At 37.2% G+C, this 23,918-nt stretch overlaps 1 protein-coding gene across 4 annotated transcripts in view; it reads left to right on the top strand.

The window, feature by feature from the left end:
* The window catches only part of TENM1 (teneurin transmembrane protein 1), an 801,117-nt gene that overhangs the window by 618,215 nt on the left and 158,984 nt on the right, over nucleotides 1-23,918 (top strand). For all 4 annotated transcript variants that reach the window (XM_059156967.1, XM_059156964.1, XM_059156965.1 and 1 more), the window contains exons 14-17: nucleotides 4,306-4,491; nucleotides 6,075-6,098; nucleotides 8,155-8,301; nucleotides 19,309-19,525. In XM_059156967.1, coding sequence (XP_059012950.1) covers nucleotides 4,306-4,491; nucleotides 6,075-6,098; nucleotides 8,155-8,301; nucleotides 19,309-19,525 — 574 coding nt within the window. The remainder of the gene's footprint in view (nucleotides 1-4,305; nucleotides 4,492-6,074; nucleotides 6,099-8,154; nucleotides 8,302-19,308; nucleotides 19,526-23,918) is intronic.

The following is a 23,918-nucleotide window of genomic DNA, read 5'->3' as shown; positions in this document are numbered from 1 at the left end:
TGTGTGTATGTGTTCATTATTGTAAATTGTGTTTACTAGGAATTATTCAAAGATAGTATGATTGTGCTTATACTAAGTACGAAAAGAATATATAGAGATAAATTATTAGAATATGTGAATTTAGCAGGTTCTTCAGATATTAGGCTAAAATATAAAAAATTCTCCTTTTAACAACAACAAACACTGAGAAATATTTAAACCATGTGTACAGCAGCATATCATATACCTTGTAATAAATTTTAAAAATATGTGTAAGACTTATGATGAAAACTGTAAAACATTATGAAAAAAATTAGAGAAGACGTGGATAAATGGAAAACTACGCCAAACTCATTACCTGAAAAACAAAATTAAAGGTGTCAGTTTCCCCCATATTACTCTGTAGATTCAATGCAACCTCAATTTCATTGAAATTTTCAAATGTGTTGACAAAAAGTTGTTTGCAATGTTGTTTTATGATGTTTTATGTTTGTACATTCAATAGCAGTGTCATATTTTTCATTCGTGATATTCTCTATTGTCTTCTTCATCAGATCCCATCAGTTATCAGTTTTATTGGGCTCTGCAAATTGTCAAGCATTAGCTTTCTTGATTCTTTATATTCTACATTCCTATTAATTAATTCCAGCTTTTTAAATTATTATTTTCTTTTTTCTACCCTCTTTGAGTTTACTTTGCTTTTCTTCTTTCTAATTTCTTGGAACGGATGCATGTGTCATTGTTTTCAGCTGGTTTTCCTTTATACCTTTAAAGTTTTCCTGTATACATGGATTTAATTATACCAATTTTGATATGTTCACTATATTTTCATTCACTTAAAGTATTTTCTATTTTCCATGATGATTTTCTTTTTGCTCCATAGATTTTTAGAGGTATATTTTGTAATTTCCAAAATTATATGGGTTTTATAGTTACCTTTTGTTTATCTTTTTAAATGATTTTTAGAAGATTTTATTTATTTATTTGACAGAGAGAGACACAGCAAGAGAGGGAACACAAGCCGGGGGAGTGGGAGAGGGCAAAGCAGGTTTCCCATGGAGCAGGGAGCCCGATATGGGGCTCAATCCCAGAACCCTGGGATCATGACCTGAGCTGAAGGCACATACTTAACAACTGAGCCACCCAGGCGCCCCTCTTTATGTTTTTATTTCAAGTTTAAGTCCACAATGGGCAGACAATATGCTATAAATAATTTCAATACATGAGATACATTGAGACTTGCTTTATATTTATTATCCAACATATGGTCAATATTCATAAATGTTCCATGTGCACTTAAAAATTATGTGGATTTTGTATTATTTATTGTAGTGCTCTATATGTGTCAATTAGATCAAATTTGATAATCATGTTACTCAAATATTTTATATACTTTCTGATTTGTTGTCTGCTTGTTCTATCACCGGTTAATGAGAAAGGGGGTCATCAAAGTCTCTGACAATGTTGTAAATTTGTCTTTTTCTCTTTTGTTGTTTCATATACTTTCTGATTTGTTGTCTGCTTGTTCTATCATAAGTTACTGAGAAATGGGGGCATTAAAGTCTCTATGTTGTAAATTTGTCTTTTTCTCTTTTGTTGCTTCAATTTTGCTTCATATATTTGGCTTGATATTTTCTACACTATTAGAAATTTCTTAGCCATTATGTGGTCAAATATATCTATATATATATATATTTTTTTTTTCTGGTACCCATGAGACTAACAAAAGTTCCACTCAGCTTCCAAGTCTTCCAGCTGACTCAACCAGAACTGACAGATACTTCTAAAGGAAAAATATCCATAAATGTAAAATTCACCTCTCTCAGTTTGCTTTTTCTCCTAAAATGTGACCCAGTAATTCTTTACTCTTTTGTGAACTCCAGTAATATCCAAAAGTTTTTAAATATATTTTGTCTAAATTTTCCAGTTTACACCAGGAGAGAATAGTAAAGATTACTGAGGTCACGATTACTAGAAACAACTCCACCTTTAAATTTTTATATGCATACTTGACAAAGTATCTTACTTAACTCCTGAATAGTACAAAGTTTTAGAAATATTTCATTCTGTACACTCCATTGCACATATTATTATTAGGTAGTATTTTATTTTAATATTGTTTTCTAATTCCCAAATTTATTACTATTAATGATATTATTAATATCATTATAGTTAATGCTTCCTTTCCATCTCTGTGGGCTAGTGGATAGAGTTTATTAGTTCTTATCTCACTGAGATTGTATCCCTTCAAGCATCCTTACTTTCTGCAGGAATTTCAGTCTAACTCCCCATCTTAATGGGCCAAAAATCTTATCCCTTTTTCTCTGTGTACATAGATACCCAAGCCTCTAGTCATTACTGGGCATAATAACTACTTAGAGCAGCCAAAAGGTTGACTTATATGCTTACTTCTTTGGCTGTTAGCTGCATCTTTGCTTCTGACAGTTGATAATTCTGTTTCTTGTGAGTCAAGACATGTAATTTTAAAAATTATTACATTGTATTCTACAGTTCTAAGGTTTATTAGTTCTAAGGTTTATACTGGGATGGTTTAAGGATAGGCTCGTCTGCCATTTTGCTGATACTGTTCATCTAGTCCTGTTATTTTTCAGGAAATCACCAGAATGATAGTTTTTTCTGTGCTTAGAGTTTATAGTTGTATAAAGCAATATACAAAAAAAATTGCCTCTAATTTTTCTGTTAGCTCTGATTTGATTGGCTTTGACCCATTTAGCTCCCTAATCTTAGGCCCTTTCAGTTCAGCCTTGGAGAAGGCTTTTAAGGGGAACATAATTATAACCTCAGATTCATGACAAGAACAGAAGTTAGAAATCCAGATTATCAATTAGAGATTCAGAAACAAGATATAGAGAGTAGTTGCTATTTCAAGATCAACCTACTTGAACTATCATTTATTAGGCAAAGGACCCACCCCCTTTTCTTGTATTTTGTATTTTCTTGGTTCTGTACTTTTCTTACAATCGGCTGACCCTACACACAGTTTTCCATTCACTGTTCCACCCATTCAAGTCTGACTTTACAACTGCTGCCTTATCAATACAGTTCTTCCTAAAGCCACTAATAATTTCCATATTGATAAATTCAACGGACACTTCTCTGCCGAAATTTCACTTGATCTCTCAGTATCCACTGTTCCTTCTGTCATACCTTGACCCACAGAGAATACTTGTGAATGAATTAGTGAACAAATTGATTTAGATAGTAATAAAATCCATACTCATGTCTTTATCAGAAGAATATTCTCACCCACTGAAAAATAACTCTGCTAAGTGCGCAGTAGAAACCATTGTTACGTAGATAGAGCTTTGTTACAGGTAATATAGAGTAATACAAATATTATTACATGTCAGTACTTCTAAATATATAAAACCTGTTTCAGAATTTGAGATTATGAAAGATAGATGACTTGGCTTCAGAACATTCTCTGTTTCTTTCAAGAGTATATGGCCAGTTGTACCCAAAACTTATTGCATTATTCCTTTTTGCGTTCTTCCTATAGGCTTTTATCCCTCATTTCCTCCTCCAGCAAGGGTATTCAGTCAAGAAAAAGGTCTGCCAAACTTTTACTTTAGCTTCTCTACTGTCGTAACTTTATTAATATTCAGCATGTCTCAACAAAAAGTCAAGGGGACAGAGGAGAGAACCTCAGCAGAGGCAGTATACAACTTGTTTATACTGGCCAAAAAATGAATGGCATTTCCAGATAAGACTGTATTTTAATCAACTAGGATTCATTTTAAATGCTTAAAGTAAATGCAGATATTGTTTGTATGTTCAGGGAAACTAGTTGATTGCCATCGTTGGCAGCTTTACCCTTTGTATATTATAAATTTTATTAGAAAGCTATCTTTCCAATTGTAGAACCTCTCTTCCTGAATGAAGTTAGAGCACCATTTTACTGTGTGTGTGTGTGTGTGTGTGTGTGTGTGTGTGTTTCCCAATGATTGCTTGCAGCATCATAAAATCCTTGTAGCATTATTTGTGATCTTAATGAATTTTTAGTGAAACCCACTTGACATTTGTTTGGCAGTGACTTCATTTCTAAGCCTTGAATGCCATTATCATTTTATGGACGTTTCAAAATCAATTTGACTTAGGGTTTATTTTATACTTAGAGACTTAACTATCTTTTTTATAGAGTTCCTCACAAATTCACTGAAATGCTAGAGGTCTTTGTGACATTTAGTGTATATATTTAAAATATAAATATAGAGTGGGATTTTTGGTAATTTTAATGTCTTTTGGAAGGAACAAACTCTGGTTTTAATAAAATATGTAAACATATCTTCTCTGAATTTCCCACAGAGCTCTGTACTATGGAGTGTGGTAGCCATGGAGTCTGCTCAAGAGGAATTTGCCAGTGTGAAGAAGGCTGGGTAGGACCAACATGTGAAGAACGCTCCTGTCATTCTCACTGTGCCGAGCATGGCCAGTGCAAAGATGGAAAATGTGAGTGTAGCCCTGGATGGGAGGGCGACCACTGCACAATTGGTAAGTACAGCCATACTTTGAACAAAATACATTGGATTAATTGAAGAAGGAAAAGCATGTTAGTGATAAATCACCAGGCTTTTCATAGCATTTGAGGTTGGAGGAGAGAAAAAGGAGAAGGGTTAGCCATAAGTTTGAAAGTTTGGTTACCTGGGAGTATTCCCTCCTTGTTGATAGTATCTTACTTCTTTGTTGTGTCATTTCTTTGCTCGTTACTTCAGTATTTCTTGTATTTTCTGTTTTCTGGTGCACTGAAATGAAAGATGGCACATTGGAATAAAGTGTCATTAGTTAATAAGAGAAGTGCTTTTGTTGTGAACATAACATTCACTGCCCATTTTTCCTTTTGCAAAGTATAGGTTGTTTCACTTGAAAGCACTTAGAGGCAATTTCATTAAACAGGACTACTTTAACAGAAGCCATTTGATATCATTAGGAGCTTTCTTTAATGTATATGAGGAAGGCACTCCTGACCTACCATCAATAGAACATCTGTATTGCATTGTTTATCAAGTAGTATAGAGAATTCGTACTGAGGCATCTACCTTCTCCCACCCCTTGACACAACTTTCACTAATTTTGAGGATGCTGCCTGTGAGAACCGTCTGTGGGTATGACAGAGCCTATGTAATAAATCTATCATGTGGTCTTCACGCTATAAAAAGACCGTAATAATAACTAGAGGTTCAATTTCAAAATACTTTTATTTTTCTGGAAAAAATCCAAGTCCTTGACACATACATATATCTGTAACAAAGGCCTCCTTCATGTATAGACAGACAAGTACAATTCCTATTGTTCAGCTAAGGAAAGTGGGTCACTGTGTGTTCCTGTGGCATTCCGTGAGCACACAGACATCGCATGCAGAGAAAAGGCAAGGGTGCACCTCTGGATACCCAATTCATTGCTTGTGGGATTTTTTTTCCCCACCAGACTATACCACCACTCTTATTTTTAGGTGAAAGTATTTTGTTATAATGGTTGAGACCTGTCAAAGTAATGTATACTATATATAACATATATAACATATAATCTTAATAAACTATATTACTACTGTACTAAAGGTATAGTAAGTCTTGTTCTGTGACTGTGGAAAATATTTAAGATTCATTAAAAAGTGGTGAGGGGTAAGATTCCGATGCGGCATAAGTAATTACATTCCCGCACTACAGTAAGTTTATTGCCTTCACATAAGAGGATTTAAATATTCTGATGATTACAGAAGGTGGTTACTCCAGAACTCCCTTCTAAAGATATTACTAATAAGAAGTTCAAGCCAGTGCTCTTTCACAAAAGTTATTACTGAAATGTAAAAATGCAGTTCTTATACTTTTAATGAAATATGACACTTTTTTAGGAAGCCTAATAGAGTTTCTTGCAGAAAAGCCATTAATATCTTTCCCACAGAAAATATTATTCACAAACTACATAGGCCCATGTACCAACTTTTGAGCTGCAGGCATTTCGGCAGTTCACAGTTTGCTGTTCTGCTCCCAGGCAACAGATGGTAGACCATTAATACAGGTTGGATAGCTGTGGTCTCCAGAAATTCATTCAATCACTCTTTTCCTCCCCCCTTTTAGCTCACTACTTAGATGCTGTCCGAGGTAAGATTTTTCTCACTCATTTTATAACAGAAAAATATTGTAAATGGAAAATATGTATGTGGGAAAGGAAGGCTGGGTGGGGTGTACGCGCGCGCACGCATGTGTGTGTGTGTGTGTGTGTTTCGGGTTTGTGTTTTTACTTCTGGTAGGCTTCCTTAAGTGTGATATTGTCAGGTCACGATATAATAGTCTGACTAAAAATTCATTTGTTTTTCTAACAACAAAGAGTCTTTTTCTTTTGGCCGTAGTGTATAATGGATTGACAAGCAGTTTTAAGAACTGTTTTTCTTGGTCTTTCTATGGAGTGTGTGTCTGTGTGTCTGTGTATGTATCACAGGCAGGTAATTATTAAATGAACTAGGTTTGACTAGACAACGGAACATTTTCTTTAATTTAACAATATGGCCCTAAGTCCGTGTACAGTATCCTTTCATGGGCAGAAGAATTCTCCCCTTATAAGTCACCCATCATGCATCCTCCTAAGGATCTGTCTTTGATAGAGGCAATAAGGGTTTTTCTGTCAGATATCCTGGCCTTTCTTTACCTCAGCCTCAGAAAGTTGACTATGTTCCAAGTTACCCCTGATTTCTCTGTATCCATTGTATATCTATGATCACGGAACTAGATGAGTGGAGCTAGATAAATTATTTTCTTAAATCTATATATATTCATCCTGTACCACTTCTTGAGGAATATATATATGTATATATGTATACCTATATATGTTCATGTATATATGTATACATATATATGTATACATATATATATTCCTCAAGAAGTATATATATGTGTGTATATATATATATATTCCTCAAGAAGAATATATATATGCATATATATATATTCATGTATATATGTATACATATATATATTTACACATAATATATATAATGAGAGAGTCTTCATATTTTCTAACAGCCATCTGTCATTTTATTTTTTAAAGTTGTTTCTTCATCTGGTCTGTTGATAGTTACTTAGCCATTTGGAAGGAACATTGTGTTATATCTACAGATTTTCAAAAATTATTTTCCTCCTTATACTTCTGGAATTTTCTTTCAAAGACAGCAAATGAAAAAATATATTGATTGGATTCTCTCCAGTAAAATTCAGATCTGGTCTTGTGCTGCTACTGCGAAAATTCCAGAAGCTATATGCCATTATTGCCATCTCTGTTCATCTGTCCACTGAGCACTTGGCACATACACAGTTGCCCTTTGGAATGGCCTAACTCTGAACTATTTGTATATAGTTTAGGACATCCCAGAGAAATTAAAAGTCTAAATAGAGACCATTGTTAGTGTTTACGGTTTCCTCTTGACTGTATTTATCCAGTCGTTCTCTAGAATTCTGAAGATCTCAATTTTGCTTGCATTAATTCCACTAACATTTGTTGAGCACCTACTACAGGCTTGATATTATATGCTAGCTTCTGAGGGATACCAGATAAACAAAAAATTTAACCCTTAGCCCTCGGATTAATGATAATCTTGAAGAAAAAAGCCAAATAAATGTAAAGCAACTGCAGCACATTTCTGAGGCATTTATATGGACAAATATTTAATGGCATGGTCTGAACGGCATACCAACATACGGAAGTCCTGAAGCAGTGCCTCACAAGGGAAAAATCAGTACAGACTGGAAGTAGTTAGGGGAAGTTTCTTTTCATAGAAACTGCTGTCTTTTCCCAGCTTATTGGCCATAACTAGATATGGTATCATCTATCCAGTTTTGATTGAGCTGAGAAGGATTGTTTTTTCAAAAAGAAACAAAAAACATTTTTCTGTCCCCATCGGTTTTCATCTTAGCTACACCAGAGTTTGGGAATTGGGGTTAGCATTAATAATGCTTAATTGGCTCTCTAAGGAAAAGCACAGGCAAGTAAGGAATAACAAGTTCCCTGGGAAGGTTTTGTAAGCAAGCAAGTTCCTCTTCCATTTATTCAACACCTCATCAGAGTGGAGCCTAAGCGATTAGAGGCTTTCCTATAGGTAGATACATCATTGCTGCCCAATCCCATTCTGATGTCTCCGATTGTTATTCTTTGCTGTCTTTACAGATGGCTGTCCAGGGCTCTGCTTCGGAAATGGGCGATGTACCCTGGATCAAAATGGTTGGCACTGTGTGTGTCAGGTGGGTTGGAGTGGGACAGGCTGCAATGTTGTCATGGAAATGCTTTGTGGAGATAACTTGGACAATGATGGAGGTGAGTTATTTACAAAATGTAAATATAAGAAAGAAATAGCCCAGCACAGTGATGACCAATTTGGCCAAGAGTGCAAATTAGGAACCCTTTTTAGAAACGATATTGAGTTATATACTTTTTAAATCTTGGTTTATTGAATATTTACTATCAACAGACAATATTGCAAACTCTGCATGCATTATATCTTATTTAATTCTCAAAACAATGCCATGTGGTAGAGGCACTACTTTCCCTACTTCTAGGTGGGAAAGGTAATGTTTAGAGTGGGAATACTGTGTGACTTTTCCAAGATCACACAACTTGAAAATCACAGCACCCAGGTTCCAGTTCAGGTCTATATGACTTCACACTCTGGTTCTCTTAACAGCTACAGCCATGCCATCTCCCATATCTGTGGCATTTATTGTACCGTTTATTATATCCATGTGCCCCTGTCCAAACTGTCAGATGCCTACACTACACACACTGTGAAATCATTTTCTTTGTTCTTAGTTATTTAGAGCAACCTCTTAATTTAGTAATGCTTTGTATCTTTCAAAGGACACAGCATCAAGACAATTCACAATAGAATTTTTATATTTAATTCAAGAGTTGCACATGATGTTTTCAAAAGTCATATTGGCTCCAAGGCCTCAGGGTAACGTAACCACTCTTTTTTCAGTCAAACAAACAAAAGCATCTAATACATTGTTCAGTCAGGCCTCAAAACAGCCCAGATCACCTCTGAATGAACCTAAAACAGCAATTTCTCACTTTCTCCTTTGTTTCTAGTCAAGGAAACATGAAGTTAATAAAAAAAGTTTTCTTTCTAATCTTGTGTATTAGCTTAAAATGAAATAGGTCATTAAATTTGATTCCTCTGCTTTCTATATCTGCTTAGACAATTATATACCTTGTCATTTGAAACCAAACATAAGGCTTAAATCAATAAGGTAGCAATCCCACTTTGAGGATGGCTAGATTTATGTAAGAGTTTCCTCCTTTACTAGTTCTGGCCAGCAGTTTACTTCAAAACTTTTATAAGAATTTATGAATTTTAAATGGAAGCAACTTCGTGATTCAGTGCACAGGGCTTTGAAGTTAAACTTTCTGGCTGCTATGTACTTACTGGCTGCTGTGTGATTTGGGAAAATTTCTTGGTATCTCTGTGCTTCAATTTCCTTATTTCTAAAATGGGACTGATAATAATATTAACTCTCTCCTAGGGTTATTGTAAGTATTTAATAAAACAGTTCCTGTAAACTCCTTAAAAGATGATAGACTGCCCTCTCTTTCCCCTTCACACGTATATAACATATACACACACATTAAACTTAGGATAACAGCCCATTTTTGGAAGAGACTGTTGACTAGCTACCTAAATTGAAAATTTTAGGGGAGGAGAGGAAAAAAAATAAAACAAGACAAAACAAGAGATGGAGACAAACCATGAGACTCTAATCATAAGAAACAAACTGAGGGTTGCTGGAGGGGATGGGGTAACTGGGTGGTGAACATTAAGGAACGCATATAATGTAATGAGCACTGGGTATTATATAGGACTGATGAATCACAGACCTGTGCCTATGAAACCAATAATATACTATATGTTAGCTAATTGAATTTTTTTCATTTTATTTTATTTCTTTTCAGAGTTCTAAAATTCATTGTTTATGCACCATACCCAGTGCTCCATGCAATACATCCCCTCCATAATACCCACAACCAGGCTCACCCAACCCCCCACCCTACCCCTCCAAAACCCTCAGTTTGTTTCTCAGACTCTTAAATTTGAAAAAATATTTAAAAATTAATAAAAATAAATAATGTTGAATGAGGAAAACAATTGAAAAAAAAATTTATTTGGGAAGCCAGAGTGAGATTTTCAATTACATGGTGCACTGATCAACTAGTTGCTGGACTCTTATGGCCCTTTGAGATTCATTATCACTTTACTTTCCCATGAAAACTCTGGCATAATACAATACAATACAGTACAATACAATACAATATAGTATAATATAATTACCAATAATATTAGCATACTTGTATCTAGGATTTACTATGTACAAGGCACAGTGCTGAGTCCTTTATGTGAATTATTTCATTTAATCCCCATGAGGCAGGAACTACTTTTAATATACTCCTCACAAATTAGGAAACCAAGACACAGAGAAGTTAAATAAGTTGCTCAAGATCATATAACAAAGAAATGATAAAACCAGGTATAAACTTTGGTGGTCTGCCTCATTCCAAAAAGGATTTGAGGTTGTAATGGAGATTTCCCAGTTGATATATTGATTAAAATGCTTATGCTCAAAAAATACTTTAACAACCCCTATGATTGTAATATCTAACTCAGGGTTAAGCCAAAATAAGTTTCCTGCCTTAATAAAGTACAGCTTGATAAAAATAATTAAATATTTAATTATCAAGCATTTTTATGGCCTCAAGGTCACCTTGAGGCAGCCAAAAATGTTTAATGAATGTATCAGTTAAATATTAATGAATTGATGGATTACCAGTTCTTAATATCTGTGGTATATATAGACGCAAACGGTATAGAAGATTTTGCTCAATATGTATTGAGCTCTGAGCATTCCTTTAAAACTGTGTATCTATGTGCGAATCAAAAATCAACGACCCTGATTTGAGTTCACTGTATTTTTATGATTGTTTCTTTAGGGAGTGGCAAGGAAGGCTCCTGGAGAGTTCCAATTACCGTTTTTTTCCTTTAGTAGGATTAAGATGATATTGATGATAAATATACATCGGCTTCTACCTTGAGATGGAAAGATGGATTAAATAACCTCAGGTTATTTAATGGATGGATTAAATAAGCCCCAGAACTGAGATTTTGGACAATAATTTGAGTCTTATGCTGTTTAAATATTGTCCCTAGGAATACATTAAATGTCCTTCATTTGGTGGTTTCAGCTTTCCAGCTAACCAGAATGACTGGATTCATTTAGTTGGATGTGACTAGTGATTAATATTTGCATACATGTTTGTGCGTATGTGTGTGTGTATGTGTGTGTGTGTGCTTTAATTAAATCAGAAAGTACCAATTGAACCTTTTGGGGAAAAAAATGGTCCTCGTTTTTAAAATGTAATTCTTAAGAAATCCTCCCAATCAAAAAAAATCACTTTAAAGCAATTGCTTCAAGTAGCTGCTACCTGATTGCTCTATATTATAGCAGATACTTAAAGAATGGCTGAATTTTTTTGCATTCTAATCAGCTTTGAATGCTCATTAAGTATTGCTGCTGTTTCCTGCAGCTTTGACTTCAGTTACACTCTGATTCAATGCATTGTGACTCTTAGTAGCTAATTGGGCTGCATTGAATATGTGGGTGACACAACTGGTCTAGGAGCTACCTAAAGGCTCCTTGAACAGTAAGAACAGAACAGAGAACAAATAACCTTTGGATTTTTTTGTTAACATGCAAAACAAAGAAAGCTATCTTATGCATTGTATATGTAAGAACTAATTACCATAGAAATCACAAACATTTCAAATACCTTGACCTCATTTCTTTTTAGTCCAAAAGCACCTACCATGTGCATAACCCTGTGCTTGGAGGAGGAGACTTAATATTAATGTGAATGCTGACCACAGTTTCATGTATTAATTATGTGTACCGATTTGGGGTTTAGAAAATGTGATCATCATATATTACATGCACATATGAATTGACATGAGAAAAAAAGTTTAGACATTACACCAGAATCAGAGTAACTAAAACAAATAGGACACGTTCAAACTTATCAGACATTAAAGCATATTTTAAAGCTATGATAATTAAAACAAAGTGATACTGGTGGAAGAATAGACAGGTCAGAACAAGCGAATAAAAGCTCTGTCACACACCCCCGTACAAATAAAAATTTAGTGGATTATAAAACCAGCACCAAAAACCAGTACTGAAAAGAAGCATTATGAAATAAATGGTGCTAAGACAACTACTAAGAAAAAAAAACAACCCTTAGGTTTTCAGTTTCTAGCATATTCCAAAAAAAAAAAGATAAAAATACTACTGATTAATAAGTTCTGTGTAAGAAAACCTCAAACACAAATAGAAGAAAATATAGGTGACAGATCTCAAGACAGGAAAGGACTTCTTAGACATAAAAGCAAGGAAAGAATCCACAGTAGGAAAAATAATGATAAGTAGGTCCTCCTAAAAATTTCAAAATTCTTTCTGGTGTTCATCTAAGCTTACAGGCCATCCAACATCTAACCATTTGGAGATATCAAAATCTTCACTGTCTGATATGGTAGCTAATAATGACATGTGACTATTTCATTTTAACTTAAATAACATTTAAAAATCTGGTTTTGGGGGTGCCTGTGTGACTTAGTTAAGTGTCCAACTCTTGGTTTCATCTCAGGTCATGATCTCAGGGTCATGAGATCAAACCCCATGTCCAGCTCAGTGCTCAGTGGGGATTCTGCTTGAGATTCTCTTCTGCCCCTCCCCATCACACTCACTCACTTTCTTTCTCTCCCTCCCTCTAAAATAAATAGATCTTTAAAAATTCAGTTTCTGGGCTCCACTAGGCACATCTCAAGGGCTCAGTAACCACATGAGCCTAGTGACTACTTACTAGCCCAGATCTAAAGCATTCCCATCATTGGGAAGGAATTTTATTGGATGGTACTGATCTAAATGTTTGACCCAAATGTGTACCTTTCAGCCAGACATTGCATATGGAGTGTACCCAATTTTCCACTCATTCATTACTACTTTGTGCCAAGTATTGTGCTTGGCTTTAGGGATCAAATGAGAAGAAAAGCTTCTGCCTTCGTGGAGCTTATGGTCTCGGAAGGGAGAAAGATATTAAATAAGAAACAACACAAATAGCTACATATTTACAACTGTAAAGAGTGTTATAAAATTTTTAGAGTGCTGTAAACATGTATGGGGGCACCTAACCAAGTCTACATGGTAACGCAGGCCTCACCTGAGTGAGGGGCAGAATACCCCAGGCCAAGGAAACAGCATGTACAAACGCGCTACAGTGGAAATGCGCTAAGCTCTTCTAGGAGGTGAAAGGCAAGTCATTTTGACTGGTGTGTGGGCCAAAGAAAGATTGGTAGGAGCTGAGAATATGAAGGTAGACATTAGCCAGATCATACCAGATCATACAAAACAGTGTGAAGTTCATAGGATCTTCAGTTATCAAACAAAGATTACATTTTATTCACTCTAGTTATAGAGGGAGGCAAGTGGTTTCTGATACTGTGGAACGATTGTTAAGGAGGTTAAAAAGATGTGGAATAGGAGTGTCTAATCAGAGCAACCCTTTCCCCCCTGATCTTTTAAGTATTTGTCACATGCTTCCCAAGCTTCTCTTATACAAACTCTTCCAGTGGTCTATATTCATATTCATTGGTAAAATCAATAAGTTAATTGCCTAAAAGAGAATGATCTTCCAGGAATCATTCTTCATAACAAGTCACCATTCATTAAGAACAATAGCTATTTGCAAGCCTGTTTTATGATATAGTGTTTCTAGATCTAGAAATCAGCACCATGGGTGAATTATGAACACATAAGCTCATGGATCAATAAGCCTCATGTTTTGAATGTCACCAGCATGCTGCAGTGTTTAATAAATAGGAAAACAAAATAGAAGGAGCAATGAATTGGTAACATTTGTTCTGTTTAAGGGCCAGACACCCTCTCCACATTTACTTTTAAGATTTGGCTGGGACAAAAGACCTAGCATCGCAAAGTGTAGTCTTAATTATTCTCTTCTGACCATAGCACCCTCGTTTCCAAACAACCTATTTATTAAAGGATCATCACTTAGTTATGAGCGCTTAAACTGTCAAGTAATGCCAGATACAAAACTGGGAAATCTACACTCCGTAACTCACCTAAGCACTCCATGACTTAGATCAGTCACATTATCTATCCACTAAGGCTAGTCATACTTGACATCTGTCTACCTTGCAGTGGTGAAAATGAATGAGCTAGTATTTGAAATACAGTAATTTAAAGAGGCAATAAATGTGTGGTATTAGTAAAGAATCTACTTATAACTTGTGTTTTTTGACACATTAGTTAAATGCTTATTAATCTCAAGGTAAATTTACAAATGTCATAAAAGTAGGATTTTTAAGACATCCATTTATTCATTCAGTACATATTTATTGAATGCTTACTTTCAGCCTGGTGCTCTTCTGGGGCAGAAATAGCAATAAATAAAAACAACTACATCCTTGCTTCCATGGAGCTTACATTCTAATCACGAAAGGCCAACAATAAACCAAAATTTGAAAAGAACTAGTATGATAGAAGATGCTAAGTGTGATGGAGAAAATTTTTTAAAAGCAGTTTTAAATAAGCTGGTCATAGAAAGCCTCCCTGAGAAGATGGCCTTTGGACTTCAAAGAAAGGAAGGGTGATCCATGTCGATAATGGAGAAAAAACATTCCAGGCAGAGGAATAATGGGGAAGGGGGTTATGGGATAATAGGAGGTAAGGTCAGAATGGTGAGAGAGAGGGAGAGTGAAGAGCCAGACTGTGGGGAAGTTAAGGCATTGTCAGGACATGGACCTCTACTCTGAGGGATTTGAGAAGCCATTGATGGCATCTGGGGACAGAGGACATGAACATTAGTGGCATATAAACACTTTACTCTCCTGACCCAGAAGAAGTCAATTGTATGAGTGATTTGAGTGGGTCAAATTCTGAGTGAACTTGAGCCTCTCCCTTTTTCTTCTTACTAATACAGCAAAATGCTGGGGTGAAAGTCAACCTGGTTAGATGAAAAATCAAATGAATTATAGACTATTTCCCAAGGAAAGACAGTCCTATTACCTTCTATGCATGTAACAGCAGCAACTAAGCAAATAGGAATGCCTGGTACGGGGGCCTGCTTTGGTAAAAATGTATGAATGATTTAGAATTAGCCTATTTTTATGGGTTTCTTAAATGCCTGAGAAGATTTTGTTTGACTGAGTCATTGGAATGATCAGCCCTTCGATTTCTTTTTCACTATTAATGTTCTTGGCAGACCCTCTATTCTGTAGATGCTGAAAAGGTTAAGCTTCAATCCAGCCCCTGTCCAAATGATAACAAACTGTGAATTTGTGAAATTCAATGAATAAAGATTTACTGTAGCATTAGTGTCTATTTAGAGCCACACAGGATCCTATCTGTCTGACAACCTAACCAAGCAAAGTTCACAAAAGGAACACATTCGAACGAACTGACTATGCTACATGACAGCTAATTGCCCTCTGGCCACTAATAAGGCATCATCAATGGAAGTGGGCCTGAACATTTTTAGCAGCCACTGCACACCATTGGCACCTACCCTTAGGACTCTAGCCCTAGACTCTTTGAAGTCTATACAGTGCAGCACTTGGTTAATGGCAAACTCTTCAGGATTATCATAGCATGTGATCCTTTCAACAGCTCTGTGGGAGAGGCATTTTTATAATCCCCATCTCGGAGGTGAGGAAGTTGAGAATCCAAGAGATGAAATGATTCGTCCAGGATCATTTAGATTATAAGTGGCAAAGTAAGATGAGACTCGTAGTCTGGTTCTTTGACCTTAAGCGCTGTGTGTATTCTAAATCCCTACATTAGTCAGGTACTTGGAAGTCTTACAGCCTCAGTCGTACTCGCTTAGATGATGTTGCTGATCATGTAGATTTGTAGTCAGAATGCGGGCTGTTGATATGACTCTCAATTTCTCCCAACTGTGCAGCCACATTCGGCCTCCCCTCCTTTATATGTAAATGAAAATGAGAATGTCTACTTAACAGGGTTGTTGTAGGAATTAGTTGAAATTGTAGATATGGAAGTACCTCGGGCCACACCTGGCATATTAACTGATTATACATGTTTCCAAATCCTTTGGGCTACCCTATCGTGAACTAACTGTCCATCTCTATCAAGATGGTAATATAGATTTTGTCCCTAAAAGGATATATATTTACAAATTCACTTTAAGCATTAGAAAAATATGGGTTTTCCCTCTATCATTCATATTCCTTTGTCTGATCATTCTTTCATCTAAAGGCATCCATCTAGGAAGTAAAAGTTTAGTAGGAAATTACTTGAGCATATACGAAAGAACCAGCATCCTTGATCTTTATCAGCCCTGCTCAAGCCTGCCGGCATCGCCCCTAACGGGTTGGCAAAGCTAGGAATGGTGCATGCAGTGTTTAGTCCTTCAGGATAATTTAACCTCTTCCTCTTTTTCTGGCTTTTATTTATTTTTATTCCTTTTAAAAAGGAACAGGCCCTAAAAGTAAAATCTGTGAACATTTGATACCTTCCTATCTGATACCCCGAGCCTGGCTGTCAGGAGAGTGCCACAGCTGCCATTTTAGAACAATAAAAGAACTGGTAATAGTACCCCCCACCAAAAAGAAAGAAAGAAAGAAACCCACACATGCAGTGTGACTCTCATTTTCACTTCTTTGTAACAGTCTAGACATACTGTATGGCGTGTTAGCCAATGTGATAATTGGTACGTAGATCTTTGCCCATGGATTGGGCTTACCTTTGAATTCTAATTTGGGGGTTGCATACCATTATTGGGCTGCCTGCCTGCAGCCTTTCTAGATTCAACAGAAGTCTCGCTGTTCTCTCAGAAAACAGAGGTCTTAGAGGGTCAGCCCGTTATAATAGGCAATTATTAAATATGAAGCATTAATTTGGAATTTATAGCCCATAACTAGATGGGAATGTGAGTCCCAGTTTTGAATTGGCTCTGTGTTTGGTTTTAGAATTCAGTTTTGAAGACCATTTGGTGTTTCTATGTATTTAAACTCAGTTTCTTTTCAAAACTAAGTTCAAATTTGTGGCTGACAGGTTGAAACCTGCAAATGCCTGATCCAACGATCACTAGTCCATTTGTAACCACTTGAAAGATAAGGGCGACTGCCCATTTGAAAAAGGAGTTTTTCCTTGTGCGGTATGTTATGCACCAGTCCCAGACATCAGAGAACTCTTCTAATCAGCCCGATATTTTTGCCAGCTTTTCAGTGCATCCAGATGTTTCATTAGCAGACTAAAGAGATAATGTGCTAATAGGAGACTGACAACCACGTACGGGAGAGAGAGGTGGTGGCGGTATCTAAAATCTATAGAAAATCTGTTAATACGATTTGCTGAATGAGAGGAGAAAGGAGAGCAGAAGGGAACTTCTTACTGGAATGCACCCACACTTAAAAGCTAGTCATCGGTGAGAAAGAAATATGTGTACAGAACAGTAGAAATCGGGGCAAAAATACACTGAACAAACAGGGAAGGCAAGAAAGCAACAAACTGCATTTTAAATCAAAGTAGTGTGTATGGCACAGGGAATTTGAAAGGTCCTCATGTGCGGAAAAATATTTCCTGGGTGCCCTAGGGCTACTGTTCCAAACATCTTCTCTCTGGGTGTCGCTGGCTTTCATTGCCCTCAGCTGTAGCACGCCACCTCCAGCTCTCTGGGAAAGCGAGCAAGCCAAAGAGCAGCGGGAAGCCAGGGGCTGGTAACTTGCAGCAGCCCTAAGGAGCCAGTCATCCATCTGAACCTCTCTATTCTGCAGCCAGCCAAGATTAGCGTCTTTATATTTACCCTTGTTAAACTTCTAAATTAGAGCCACTTGTCTGCTCTAAGGACCTTGGAAGGACTTTGTTTGTTTGTTTGTTTGTTTTGCTCATTGGGTGTGAATGGGGTGTCCATATGCTCAGTTAACCACTCGCATCCCTTCTCTTTGCACGGAGTCTCCTGTAACACTGCACTTTAAACTAGTGTTAAGAGTCAGCTGTTTGTACACCTATTTTCCTACTCAGCTCCGAGCTCCCAAAAGCAGGAAAAGAGTCTTTTAATCTCTTTACTTCCTCAGTCACCTAACACAGTGTTTTGCGCCTATTAGATTCTCAACGTAACCCCTCCTCCTGCAACGCCTGTGCCCCTCTACTGCCTCGTCAATTCCTCTACCAAAGAATGAAGCCTGTATGTGATTGTTTTTATTGTTACAACCATGGATTCAGGCGTGTGGAGTAACCAGTGAAGGCCTAGGAAATGAAAGAGAGCAACTCATCACATTCATATACCTAAGGTTTATTAGTATTTTCATCAAATAACTGCTGTTAGGACCAAGTAAGCTCTAGTTGCTTCTACAAATTAAAAAAAAAAAAAAAAGTTCTGAAACATTAGTGTGCTTCAGAATCATCCAGAATCACCCAGATTAAGTCTGCATAACCCTGGGCTTGAAAAAAATCTGACTTAATAGGTGGGGCTCAAGAATATGCATATTTAATAAGCTCCCCAGATAATCGACTGCACATTTGAAAATCACTGCCCTGCTCCAGACACTTTTTCACTGTGAAAATACCAACTTCTGTTTTGAGAATCACCAGTAGGGATGCCTGGGTGGCTCAGTCGGTTAAGGGTCTGTGTTAGGTCAGGTCATGATTTCAGGGTCCTGAGATTGAATCCCACATTGGGCTCCCTGCGCAGTGGAGAGCCTGCTTCTCCCTCTGCCCGCTGCTCCCCCTGCTTGTGTTCTCTCTCTTTCTTTCTTTCTGTCAAATAAGTAAATAAAGTCTTAGGGAAAAAAAGAAGAATCACCACTAGACAAGAATATTAGGAGATGTTTTAAAAAATACAAATTCAAGCTGGCAAGCATTTGTTAATTGTTTACTCATAAATGTACCTGGTGTGAGAAATTCAAAAAGAATTAGAAGAATCATTGCTATCCTGGAGGAATGTTCTTGCTGAGGAAGAAGGAAATTTCTATAGAGAGTGACACCTCATGGAATACTGTATCCAAATATAAACAATGTGGGATAGCCCACAAAAGCTCAAGAATTCAGGGAAGAAAGATTTGTGAGCAAAATAGTTTGTGCCATCTAAACTCAGAGTATGTTTTCATGAGAAACATGAATTTAATAGATTCTAAATTCAAAACATGCACAGCTACCTTTGTATTCTAGATTGTTCTCCATTTATGCATATTTTAAACAATGTTGTTTCTCTTGAAGCTAAATTTAAAAAAAAATTTTTTTTCAGATGGTTTGACAGACTGTGTGGACCCTGATTGTTGTCAACAAAGCAACTGTTACATAAGTCCTCTCTGTCAGGGCTCACCAGATCCTCTAGACCTCATTCAGCAAAGCCAACCCCTCTTCTCTCAGCATACCTCAAGACTCTTCTATGATCGAATTAAATTCCTCATTGGCAAAGACAGTACTCACGTCATTCCTCCAGAGATCTCATTTGACAGCAGGTATATGTGTATTTATTTTATCCTTAATAAACAGTGGTTATGTTTTACCTTAACTGTGAAAGGAAGATACCTTCTAAAGATCAGGCTACTTTCCATTCCACACAGTACATATCGATTTCTTTTTTAGGCTTCTCTGGAATGCTCAAGATCTTAACTATCAGTTAAGAGAGAGAAGTCATTTCTTGAGATTCTTTATCATACAGGATAAATACGTGTGTGTGTGTATACAGTTGACCCTTGAAAAACAGGTTCGAATTGCATAGATCGACTTGTATGTGGATTTGTTACAGTACAGTACTATAAATATATTTTCCTAATGATTTTCTTGATAACATTTTTTCTCTAGCTTACTTTATTGTAAGAATATAGTATACAATACATATAACATCATATAACATACAAAATATGCATTACTCAGCTGTTTCTGTTATCAGTAAGGCTTTCTGGTCAACACTAAGCTATTATTAGTAGTTAAGTTTTTAAGGAATCAAAAGTTATATGTGGATTTTTAACTGTGTGGGGAGATTGGCACCTCTAATCCCTGTGTTGTTCAAGGGTCAGCTGTGTGTACACACACACACTCAAGATGTGTATTATTTGTAGTAAAGTATGGGTGGGACTTTAAATGACAAAAACAGAATGGAAGTGTAATTTGCCAATTTATTACTTAGCTTCTGGACCTATCCCTTGAAAAACCTTGAATTTCAAAAGCTAAATTTTGATGTAAAATGTTTCTATATGGAAGAATTGGGTGAATTTGACATGCTAATGTGAAATGCAATATTTGTGAAAATCTATCTTCCAGGAGTGCCTGGGTGGCTTAGTCGGTTAAGCATCTGACTCTTGATTTCAGCTCAGGTCATGATCTTGGGGTCCTGGGATCTGTGTGGGGCTCCCTGCTCTGCGTGGAATCTGTGTGGCATTCTCTCTCCCTCTACCCCTCTTCCTGCTCATGCTCGCTCTCACTCTTTCTAAAATAAATAAACAAAATTTTTTAAAAAGAAAGGCTCTCATTTAGAAAAGCTGAGATGCATGAATTGTCCCTAAAGACCTAACAACAAAGCCCAGCCTAGTGTGTAAAGAAATCTTTAAAATTAACTCCCTTATTTGAAGTGTAATCACATAAACTTCTCATTATTATCCTCTGCTTCATCTTCCACAATGATATAGTTTACTAATTAACACTGGACATAAATAAGTCACTGAAGTCAACATTTCGAGTCTCTTAAAAATGTCCTCCTTTGTTCATTCCACGAGGAGATGTTTCACTACTTTCTAGACTTACAAATGGGAATTCAAAAAATCTTGCAAAGTATCTGTCCAGGAGCCCCTGTCTATCCACCACTTTGTTGAATGCTGGTGGGTATGATCAGTCCCCAAGAGAAAGCTCAGTCAAGAATTTATATTAATATTAAAAAATTATATTAATATGAGTGACAGTCCAAAAAAATGACAACCCCATCTGGACCTATACAAAGTAGAAAAGGATAAAATCCAGATGTGCATGGAAATGTAAAATATTAAGCATCCTTTCCACAAACTGTATACAAGAACTGATACTGAAACTTAAAACTTCCTTATTGTTTTTGTTTTTTTTTAATTATTGGGCATTTGTGACCTTTTACATGTCTGACAGAACCCAAAACCCAAATGCCAGCACTTTACCAGAAAGGCCTGTTCCGCCAGGGCATCCGGTGGAAGTTTGAGTTCTCCCAAGAGACTCAGTCATCCCCATTCTGAAATGTTTCTCCTAGCACAGTAATAACTGTGGGATAACTTTCGGAGGGGCTGTAGTCAAAGTCATTATTTAGGTAGTGGAGACTTAGGGATTTTACAACAGAGGGCCAAAAGGAACAAAAGGCAGCCATTACCCCCATTCTCCTATTTAAGGTAGAGGGAAGTCACCTCTCTGCAGCTTTGTCCCTGCTCAGAGAAAATGAGTCCAAACAACAACAAAAAAACAAGTGGAAGAAATAACAACCCCCATGACATGAAGGTCTGTTAAATGACTCTGTGAACTCAAGTGAAGGGAGAGGCCTGAGAGCAGCAGGAGACAAGTCGTTGTGATCCAGAGCAGGACGGCATCAGAGCCATGAACTTTGCAAAGCCAAGAGAGACTTGCACCCCTACGGTTCAGCTTCAGGGCAAAGGAACCGATTACCTGTGTTAGCTAAGGCCCTTCTCCTCCTGGTTTGATTGAGTTGTCCTCATTCCTTTGTAAAATGCTCCAAGGTATCATTTGGCTCTGCAGGTCACATTTGAATTCAGAACGACAGGTCCCCTTTATCTAGTGGTCTCATCTATTAGAGACCTAAGGAATGGGTCAGAAAAGGTGGAGGCCTTTTCCAAAGGATAGAGTTGAGGACAAGCGATCTCATTCTTTTTCCCCTAAAAGATCAACACCTGCAGTGTCACTCTGGGTAAAATCAATCTGACCCCGATCACATATAAATAATAATAGTTACAAGCTCTTACACCTAAATAGTACCTTTTCATTTGCAAAGTCCTCAGACATGCCTAATTTCATTTTATCTTCACAGTATGCCTGTGAAATGGGTGTTTGTATTCATGCACTTTATATAAGAGGAAACAGGTTCAGAGAGATCCAGTAACTTGCCCAATGTCACACAGCTACCAAGTTTGTAGCATTGCAACTCATGTAACCTTTCTGTTACACCACAACTGCCCAATTTCAACTTGTCCTTAAATAAACCTGGTGACTTAGATCTAATTTCTGCTGGAAAATTTACATCTGGGTCAAAACACACACACACACACACACACACACACACACACACACAAAACAAGTGGTGTTTAAAAATCCAGCTCCATTTAATGCATTTCAGTGCCCTTATTTCCAAACTTCAAACCAGTGCTAATGAACTTCCTGTTGGTAGAACACAATTGAATGACGGGTAAAATGGGCCCTTTGCTCTATGTAAATTGTTCTTGAGCATTTATTGTGTGTCAGGTCTCCTACTGAGCATTTACATGGGCTATCTCACTTAATCCTTACCAAAACTCTACGTGGTAGACACTAGTATTATACCTACTTTCCAGGTGAGGAAACCAGGACCAAGGTACCAAGTAAGTGACTTGCCCACGGTCATAACCCTCGAGTGTCAGAGCCAGGATTTGAACCCAGGCAGACTGGTACTGGGAGCCTGACCTCTGAACCACTATGCCCAGCCCCTTTGGCTATTTAGAAGGCTGAGCTAGCTAACCCTGAAAAGACTTACAGCCTTTAGACGTCCCTGGCTGTGGAGTTGCACTCTTCAGACAGATCTAGAACATTGCTGTCCCAAAATCAGGTGACCCACTCTGCTTTTTTGCTTTTGTCACATAACTGAGATCTAGCTGGATAAGCAGATAAAGAGAACATTGTCAAGGGGCTCATTTGCCTGCTGGCAAAGTGTGACCCCACAGATGACTCTCTGTTGAGTGTTGCCACCATCAGAAGCTTTTAGAGCTAAAGACAGTGGCACGCAGGTGACTAATTATTGCAAGGACGCACAAAGGTTAAATATCTGTTCATCCTTGTGCATCCAAGTGAGACTAGTTTTTTGTTGTCTCAAGTTTGCTACTCTGGCATGTGAGAGCCCATAAATGGGTACCTCCCGTGCCCCATGAGAGCGCAATGTCTCTGTGAGCATGTAACCTGTGCACAGTCACATCTCTAGCAAGCCCAACCCAGCTACTGGTTTTTTTCCCATGTACATTTTACCCGATAGCCTGAGTTTCTTTCACTTTTTTCGATCTGCTCCAAACATGACTACAAAGTAAACCACATATTAAACGTGCTCTGTATGACTTATTACTTTTTAATAATGTAAATAGGTGAACAGAAGCATTATTGATCTTCAGTGTCTAAGCATTTAATCACTATTAATAATGTAAAAGGTTTTTATAAATATGTAAAAACAAGAGTACATTAAACTAAACGACAGCAGTAATTTGCAAAGCCAGACATTTCACTCGCCATCACTAATGGAGAAGTGCATTTAAAAAACAAAATCCTACCAGGGTTAGCGCAACCGCTGACAGCAAGGTCTGGCCAAACTCATTTGTCTGTTTTGTAGCCGTGAGAGACTGACCCCGCATCAGTCCATGTCAGGCATCTACATCAGAGGTTGCTTCCTATCATCCCACAGATGTATTTTGTTCGGCCCAACATTTCGAAATTAGAAGATCTCAGATAAAAATTGAAATGTGTTCCTTCCTTAGGAAATTTACAAAGCTGGGCATCTCTACACCCATGGGCATAGCGTAGGCGTAGCGTAGCGTAGGCGCTGTGTAGCAGAGGGCCACTGCCTGTCTGGATGGACTATGACATGTCACTCTAGCTCCCCCTTCGCTGTTCTCCTTATTCCTGGCTCACTTCCCTCTCTTCCAT

The sequence above is a fragment of the Mustela lutreola genome, chromosome X, assembly GCF_030435805.1.
Source record: "Mustela lutreola isolate mMusLut2 chromosome X, mMusLut2.pri, whole genome shotgun sequence".
NCBI lineage: Eukaryota > Metazoa > Chordata > Mammalia > Carnivora > Mustelidae > Mustela > Mustela lutreola.
Note: the sequence above shows the minus strand (reverse complement) of the source record. Positions and strands in the feature narration are given on the sequence as shown.